This window comes from Mus caroli, unplaced genomic scaffold (genome assembly GCF_978045245.1).
Source record: "Mus caroli unplaced genomic scaffold, Mus_caroli_1 scaffold_13, whole genome shotgun sequence".
Classification (NCBI taxonomy): domain Eukaryota; kingdom Metazoa; phylum Chordata; class Mammalia; order Rodentia; family Muridae; genus Mus; species Mus caroli.
Window position 1 is genome coordinate 42,140 of NW_028227268.1, and position 9,603 is coordinate 51,742.

The window sequence follows — 9,603 nt, forward strand, 5'->3', positions numbered from 1 at the left end:
CCTAACAATATATTCTGTGTCCCTAAAGTCTATGCTTAAAAGTCCTCTTTCTATAGCTTTGTCCATTATTTCACATCATTTTCAGTTTCACATACTTACAACTGTAAAAAACACCATTATAGGGAGGTTTTAAAAAATAAAAGGGATGTTGGGTAGGTTTAATTTGCACCATAAATTCAAAACATCTAAAGAAAACTCCTAACAGGAAAGCTGATTCCAAAGTATTTTGTTTGTTTGTTTTAAGTTGCATTCACTTGGCTGTAAATTCATGATGTTGGGTGTTTGTTTGTTTTAAACAGTTGAGTGATACTCCATTTTATAAATGGACCACATTTTTTGTTTATCCATTCTACAGTTGAGGTACCTCTTAGTTGTTTCCAGTTTCTGGCTAGGATGAATAAATATGCTATGAACCTAGTTGAGCAAATGTCCCTGAGGTAGGGAGGAGCACCTTTTGGATAGATTCCCAAGAGCAGTGTAACTGGGTTTTGGGTAGATGGATTCTCAGTGTTCTGAGGAACCACGATTCTGAGGAAATACTGATTTCTATAGTGATGGTATTAGTTTGTACCCACGATTCTGAGGAAATACTGATCTCTATAGTGATGGTATTAGTTTGTACCCACAAGGAGTTGGGGTTTGTTTCCCTTTCTCCACATTCTTGCCAGCATGGGCTGTCACTTGTATTATTGATCTCAACCCTTCTGACATGTACAAGATAGATGCTCAAAGTAATTTTGATTTGCATTCCCCTCATGGCTAAGATGGCGATGATTTCATTAGGTATTTCTCAGCTTTTTGAGACTCCTCTGTTGAGAATTCTCTGTTTACATCTATACCACATTATAAATTGAACTTTTTGCTTTGGATAGTCTAGTTTCTTGAGGTTGTTATATATTTTGGTCTTTATAATATGTGAATTTGGGTAAAAAAAATGCTTCCCATTCCTTAGACAGCCTTTATGTCCAATTGACAAGGTTTTTGCCACTTTTAATCTATTTTGTTTTATTGGCAAAGAGGAGAAACAGAATACACAGGATGAGTATTGGCCTTTAATTTCTTAATTTTTTTTATTATAGTCTTGTACTTCATTTTAAAAAGACTTATATGTCTATCTGTCTTTTGGTCTCTCTTTATTTGTGGTGCTATCTACATTGTGTGATGTTATTCACTATAATCTAATTATATTATTTCTCTGGAAAATAGTAGACCTTTACCTATTTTTGTCTTCTGAAAATTTACTATGAGTTTCTTGAGTTTTTGATAGTTGGGAAACAGTTTTAGTTTCCTCTTCTTGATCCTGAAGGCTTACCTCTCCTCATTTTTGGCAACTCTGTTTTCCAGTTGATGCAATCAGCAATTTTTAGGGTTTTGCTACTTAAGTGATTGATATGGTTAACACATTAGATTTGGCTTTTTAAACCTTTCTGATATATTATTGTCTGTGTGTTCTAATTAGCTTAAGTTGTCAACATTTTGTAGTCTACAGTCATCTCTCATTTAAATGGTAGGATGTTGTGTCTGTGAGAGATTATGTTGTGTGATGATTGATGTGGGAAGGAAGGCTCTTCCACTGAGGGTGGCAGGATCCCTAAGCTAGTGGGCCTGGGCTACATAAGAGAGCTAACTGAGCATGAGACAGTGACCAAGCAAGAGGGCAAGGCAGGAAACAATGTTCATCCATGGTTTTTGCCTTATTTTCTTGAAGCTTGAGGTTCTATCCTAAGCTCCCAAAATGATGGAGTATGATCTGACAGAACCAAACAAGTGAACCTGTTCATTAACTGAGATGCTTTTGGTTAGAGGATTCAATCAAAGTAGCAGAGTAGTGAGTCAGAACTAAGAAAAAAAAAGAAAAGGCACATAAAGATATTTTGTTGCTGGACAGAAACTGCACATGTTCTCCTTTGGAGGAATGTGGGAGTTATCAGTACTTGAGATGGCAAACAGCATAGAAAGCTGTACTTAGAGCTTAATTGTAGCATCTGGAAGATTGGAGTATTGCAAATAATGCAGTTGAGGTCATAGGATTTTAGTTGAAAATGGACTGCATGAAAAATTTAACTAGAGGTGATTTGTGTGGTAATTTGACCCCAAATCTTTCTTATTCGTCCCATGCTCTTACAAATTGAGTAAGGCAGAATTAAAAGATATTGAATCTGTTGGATGATTATTTCCAGTAACTCACTCAGGACTACAATGAGGAAAACAACAACAACAATAAATGCAGAAATAAATGCAGTCTGTGGCTTGTAGAGAAAAGCAACATTGGGTAGTTTCAAATGGCAGCCAAATGCTGAGACAGGCCTGAATTCAGGATTGAAAGCCAGGAAGGTGTCCTAAGGAAAACACACCCTCCTGCTAAGCCTTCAATGAATGGAAAGGGGGGTGAAGTGGGGGGGGGGGTAAGAAGGCTAAGTGATTCCTAGTCCAGAATTCCCGGAAGGAGCTTCGTAGAAAACCTGCTACAACTGTGGTCCAAGCATGGCAGAGTCCATCCAAACGTAGAATCCAAACTTAAAAGGAGCACCCAAGTTCTGGAAATAAGAAAGATGTAAAATGTAAGGTCATGAATTCTTCCCTTGTGGTTTCTGTTCAGCACTGTTCCAGCCATCTATGTTTGCCAGAGTAAGAGCCCCAGTGAGGGAGGAAACTGTGAGAGTGCATTGAATGAACCTGTGAGGATGAAGCCTGAGTTGCATTTTGAGACCACAAGATGTTGAGATACCTAAGGTATGAGACACCTGCTATGGAGAGCTGCATATAGAGAGTGCAAGTAACTAAACTGAGAGATGTATGAGAAGTTTCATGGATAGGGCCATCTATGCCTTTTGAAACTGAGGCCCCTTGTGTCTGAGATAGAGTTACATGGTGTGGTGTTTGCCCTGCTGCGTTTCCTGCCTTGGTCCACTCTTCCCTCACTATGTACACATTCCTCTCTATTGGAAAGGAAAGGGGCATTCTGTGCTTTTGTATGTAATATAATAACTTGACTTTTGATTTTACAAGATGTAACAATCAAGAATGTCAGAAGAGTGCATGGAGAGATGCCTCAACAGTTAAGAGAACTGGCTGCTTACTCTTTCAGAGGTCCCAAGTTCAATTCTCAGCAACCACATGATGGCTCACAACCATCTGTAATGGGATCTGATGCCCTCTTCTGGCGTTTCTTTTTTTTTTTTTTTTTTTTTTTTTTTTTTTTTTTTTTTTTTTTGGTTTTTTTCGACACAGGGTTTCTCTGTATAGTCCTGGCTGTCCTGGAACTCACTTTGTAGACCAGGCTGGCCTCGAACTCAGAAATCCGCCTGCCTCTGCCTCCCGAGTGCTGGGATTAAAGGTGTGCGCCACCACGCCCGGCTCTGGCGTTTCTTATATGAATGAAATAAATAAATCTTGGGAAAAAAAAAACAAAACAGTGTCCTAAGAGACTTTGCTACATTTGAAGAATGCATGGGCTGCTGCAGACTGTTAGGGTCATTGAACTTAAACTGTGTACATTTTCAACATGGATGACCATGATCAGAATGTAGTTGTTTGAGTCAAAAAGCTCATAGATAGGGTGATGTCTTTGAACACTTGTTTCTTTTTGTGGATTTCTTTGGGAGAGCTTAGAATGTTAGGGTCCAAGAATCACTTAAGGAAGAATCCCCCAACTCAAGTAGTATACAAAATTGTTTTATTCTGCAGAATTCTATCATGCAGGGGTTTACCATTCACTAGGATGGAGGAAGACACTTAGGCTTTGCAAGCTCAATTTAAAAACAGTTTGGGGAATTCCAGGAAGAAGTAGGTGAACTTTATTCTGATTGGTTGGCTCAGTTTCCAGGTGAATGGGTGTCTTTGGGATTGGTTAAGGTCCTGGGATATTTTGGGGAATTTCCATAACCAATGCTGACTAAGTATTCTTGGTTTAGGCTTGGCTCAGGCCTGGTGGCAGGTGCAGCTCCTAGAAGCTCCTGATTGTCTGTGAGGGTGGTTTTCCTAGAATTGACTTGTTTGGACTTTTCCAGTTCTAGGAAACAGCAACTTAGACCTAGTCTCCCAAACTGTCAGTTTGCAGCCTGTCATGCAGTCAGCCTGGCTCTGGCCAAGTCAGTCTTCTCAATCTTTTGAAGGAGGAAACTTTCTAGATTGCTTATTGGGGATGAAATTTGAGTGTCTATAGACTCAACCCATTTCCTTTGTGTGTGTGTGTGCGCGCGCGCGTGCAAGTGTGTCTACTGTGTTGTGATTGGACCTGATTAGTCAGCTTCCTTCTTATGTTGTCTTGCCTTCACCAATATAGACTATCCGTAAATTACATAAGATGAAGTTGAAGGAATTGTTATTCAGTGCTAAGCTATTTTGCAAGCCTATTTTATATTTTATAATTTTAATTTTGTTGTTTTTGTCTTTGAGGACAATGTTTCTTTGTGTAGCCCCAGCTGTCCTGAAAGTAGGTGTGTAGAACATGCACCCTCAAACTTAAAAGTCCACCTGACTCTGGTTCTGGGCCAACATGCCTAGCATTTTCTTTGTTTTTTTTTTTTGTTTGTTTGTTTTTATATTATTGGCTGATGGGCTAGAATGTAGGTTTTTGTACAGCATATGCTGTTGTGTTGATAGTCATCCACGTTGTGAATTTTGAAATTTGGCAGAGAGAATATTTTGTTTCTTAGTATAGCCTGTATTCATGACATTAATACTGCCTGAGTTTTACCTCCTGAGCTTTCTGAGTCACTGGTTTGCAGGTACATAACATTCTTCCTACCTGTTGTGTTTGTTTTCATTTTTTAAATGAATATGAGTATTTGAGTGTATGCATGAATATGCACATCATGTATGCCTGGTAGCCATAGTAGTGAGAAGATGGGTTCAGAATTCCTGAACATGGAGTAATTGATAGGTGTGAAGCCCCTTAAAAATACTGGCAATTGAGCCCAATTATTTGGAAGACCAGCAAGAGGGCTTCACTGGTGAGCCAGTACCTGTCCAATGTAGGATCAACATTTTCATTTGTATCTGTTCAAAGATGCATCCCCTTTAAGTAAGATCTCACTACTGTTACAGATTAAACTGGGACACTTCAGGATTCTAGAAAATGAATAGAGAATTGGAGTAAATGTGTCATTCTTTGTAGGAACTCTAGTAAAAACCTCAGAGTCCTTTCTCTCCTTCTTCTTTGTTTGTTCGCTTATTACAGGGGAGACAGAGCCTTAATATATACCTCTGGCTGTCCTGGGTAGACTAGAGATATACCTGCCTCTACCTCCTGAGTGCTGCCATTAAAGACATGAACTACTATGCTCAGTGTTTCCATCATTTTTTGTAGTTAGTAATTGTTCATAAAATTTCTCTGATTTTTACTACTCACCCCCTCTGTTAATTAGCATTTCTCTTGCAAGGCTACTATTCAAAGAGCAAAGAAATGACAGAAGTGAACCTTATTATTCAGTTTCCTTCTAAGATGATTTGATAATTACATTAGAACTTCTTGGTCATAAAATAAGTGTGGGAAGCACCAGTATCATACAAATATATTGTCAATGAAGCATACATTTACAGTGATGTTGGTATCATGGTTTCATTTTTACACATGTATGGAATATTTTAGGATGAACTGACCTATGATGATGTGCATGTGAACTTCACTCAAGAAGAATGGGCTTTGCTGAATCCTTCACAGAAGAGCCTCTACAGAGATGTGATGTTGGAGACCTATAGGAACCTCAATGCTGTAGGTAAGACTATGAATTTTCCTTTACTTCTTAAAATCAGGAAACAACTATTTCTTTGTTATTGATGCTTTTCTGAAATTTCAATTGAGAATGGGGAAGAATAAGGTAAATAAATCAGGTTTATAAAGATAGTAACTTAAATTTGCCTAATATATGATAAATTTTCTGGTACTATATTTTAGGCTACAATTGGGAAGACCGTAATATTGAAGATCATTATAAAAGTTCCAGGAGACACGGAAGGTAATTTTCATGTGCAAGTTGCTATGAATATTCCTCTGAAGAAATGTTAATGTGTCTTGGAACTTTTCAAGAAAAGCAACAGTGTAAAGAAAAATGCACTTCTTTAAGTGTATTTATTATTAAATTCTCACAAATCCATGTACCTCAATGTCAGGTGTCTGATTTGTGCTTTCAAGGCCTTTGTCTGAAAGATAAGACAAGGAAACAATGCCTTAACTTATATTACCATTTGAATCATAGCCACATTCCAGCTACTCTGTAGAACTGCCCATCTGGTCTCATACCACTCACATATTGCCAAAGATATATATTAGGTGATAAGTGTATGTTTCTAATAAGCAAATATTTCATAGTAAAGCTGATTATTCATATAGTAACATTGCTAAGTTTAAGTGAGAGGGGCAGTTTATGAGAGTCAACAATGTTGTTGACGAGAAACCCTAATTCCTATATGAACAAACAATCAAACTGTGTGAAAGCTATGTAGAAATCTTTTATTTGCTATTCTTTTTTTAATAGATATATCCTGTATCACAATGGATACAATCCATGTTAGCATAGCAATATTGAATGAAACAGAACATTCCCTCTCTCCCAGAACAATTAAACTCTCTGTAGTAGTCCACATTTGAGCAAACTTTCTCAGTGTGATACAAGTTTATAATCAGTTGGTTTTCCAACTACAGTGGGAATATATTCATAATCTCACACTGCAGGTAATCCCTATGAGTACTAGGATTGTGGAACTTCTTTTATGTCTGTCCTGGTCTACTTTGCTAATGTAGTGTGAAAATGTAGTGTATTTAACAGTATAGGAAATTAATAAATGTACACAGTGTGGTAAAGCTCCGAGCTCTTCCATTTCCCTTCAATTTTGTGAAAAATCTCATAGATAAAAAGGATGCTATAAATGTGAGCCATGTAATAACACTCATAATTCATTACAGTTATGCCAAACAACCCATAATGGGAAACCATGAATGTAAAGAAAGTGATAAAAGTCTTAAGATGTGATTCCTCTTTACAATTAGACCAACTTGTAAAATTGATTCCTCCAGATAAAAATATTCCTCTGGTTTAGTGAATGTGCAAAGCTTTTACATGTGCCAATTATCTTTGCAGGCATGAAAGAACTCGTAATGGAGAGAAAACCCCTGAAAATACTCAGTGTGGTAAAGCCTTTGCATGCCACAGTTATCCTCCAAGGCATGAAAGAATTCATAATGGAGAGAACCTCTATGAAGGCATTCAGTATGGTGAAGCCTTTCTACATCACAGCAGTCTCCAAATGCATAAAATAATACATACTGGAGAGAAACAATACAAATACAATCAATGTGATAAAGCCTATTCACAAAAAAGTATTCTCCAAATACATAAAAGAACACAAACTGGAGAGAAACTCTATGAATGTAATCACAGTGGTAAAGCCTTTCCACGACACAGTCATCTCAAAATGCATTTAATTCCATATACTGGAGAGAAATCTTACAAATGTAATGAATGTGGTAAAGCCTTTGCATATCATAGTACTCTGCAAGTACATAAAAAAACACATACTGGAGAGAAACTCCATGAATGTAAGCAATGTAGTAAATCGTTTGCCTCTCAACTTCACCTTCAAAGCCATCAAAGAAGTCATACTGGAGAGACACCTTTGAAATGTAATCAATGTGATAAAGCCTTTGTTCGACAACGTTATCTCAAAAGGCATTTAATAACACATACTGGAGAGAAACCTTACAAATGTGATCAATGTGGTAAAGCCTTTGCATATCATACAAGCCTGCAAGTACATAAAATAACACATACTGGAGAGAAACCTTACAAATGTGATCAATGTGGTAAAGCCTTTACATATCATACTAGTCTGCGAGTACATAAAATAACACATACTGGAGAGAAACCTTACAAATGTGATCAATGTGGTAAAGACTTTGGAGAACAGAGTCGTCTTAAAATGCATAAAATAGTACATACTGGAGAGAAACCTTACAAATGTAATCAATGTGGTAAAGCCTTTGTATATTATAGTACTCTCCAAGTACATAAAAGAATACATACTGGAGAGAAACTCCATGAATGTAAGCAGTGTGGTAAATCCTTTGCCTGTCAAGGTCACCTTCAAAGCCATCAAAGAACTCATACTGGAGAGAAACCTTTCAAATGTAATCAATGTAATAAAGCCTTTGCTCAAAAACGTGATCTTAAAAGGCATTTAATAATACATACTGGAGAGAAACCTTACAAATGTGATCAATGTGGTAAAGCCTTTGCATATCAAAATTCTTTACAGGTACATAAAATAACACATACTGGAGAGAAACCTTACAAATGTGATCAGTGTGGTAAAGACTTTGGAGAACACAGTCGTCTTAAAATGCATAAAATAGTACATACTGGAGAGAAACCTTACAAATGTAATCAATGTGGTAAAGCCTTTACTCAACAACGTAATCTCAAAAGTCATTTCATAACACATACTGGAGAGAAACCTTACAAATGTGATCAATGTGGTAAAGCCTTTGGACATTTTCGTACTCTGCAAGTACATAAAAGAGCACATACTGGAGAGAAACTCTCTAAATGTGATCAATGTGGCAAAGCTTTTGCAGATCAAAGGTATTTTAAAGTACATAAAAGAATTCATACTGGAGAGAAGCCCTATGTATGTAATCAATGTGGTAAAGCCTTTGCATATCAAAATTCTTTACAGGTACATAGAAGAATACATACTGGAGAGAAACCTTACAAATGTAATCAATGTGGTAAAGCCTTTGCATGTCAAAATTCTTTACAGGTACATAAAAGAATACATACTGGAGAGAAACCTTACAAATGTAATCAATGTGGTAAAGCCTTTGCTCAGAACTGTGACCTCTTAACACATCAAAGAATTCATACTGGAGAGAAACCTTACAAATGTAATCAATGTGGTAAAGCCTTTGTACGTCATTATGGTCTTCGAACACATGAAAGAATACATACTAGAGTGAAACATGAATGTAATCAATGCATACCCGCTTAATCTTTGAGTTTTTTTTAAAAGATATTTTCTTTACTTACATTTCAGAGTTAGGGTTAGGGGTTTATGCTGGTGAGGATGTGGAGAAAGAGGAACACTCCTCCATTGCTGGTGGGATTGCAAGCTTGTACAACCACTCTGGAAATCAGTTTGGCGGTTCCTCAGAAAATTGGACATAGTACTACTGGAAGATCCAGCAATACCACTCTTGGGCATATACCCAGAAGATGTTCCAACTGGTAATAAGGACACATGCTCCAGTATGTTAATAGCAGCCTTTTTTATAATAGACAGAAGCTGGAAAGAACCCAGATGTCCCTCAACAGAGGAATGGATACAGAAAATGTGATACATTTACACAATGGAATACCACTCAGCTATTAAAAACAATGAATTTATGAAATTCTTAGGCAAATGGATGTATCTAGAGGGCATCATCCTGAGTGAGGTAACCCAATCACAGAAGAGCTCACATGATATGCACTCACCAATAAATGGATATTAGCCCAGAAACTTAGAATACCCAAGATACAAGATACAATTTGCAAAACACATGTAACTCAAGAAGAAGGAAGACCAAAGTGTGGATACTTCATCCCTCCAAGAATGGGGAACAAA

General features: G+C 37.2%; 1 protein-coding gene and 1 pseudogene across 1 annotated transcript in view; both read left to right on the plus strand.

Annotated features, from left to right (window-relative positions):
• Positions 1–8,988, plus strand: part of LOC147001356 (uncharacterized) — a gene marked incomplete at its 5' end in the record, with an annotated part of 34,979 nt that extends 25,991 nt beyond the window's left edge. The window contains 1 exon segment of the mRNA XM_085829201.1: positions 7,685–8,988. Within this exon segment, the coding sequence (XP_085685327.1) occupies positions 7,685–8,988 (1,304 nt within the window).
• Positions 5,558–5,964, plus strand: LOC110289059 (zinc finger protein 431-like; annotated as a pseudogene).
• Positions 8,989–9,603: the final 615 nt, after the last annotated feature.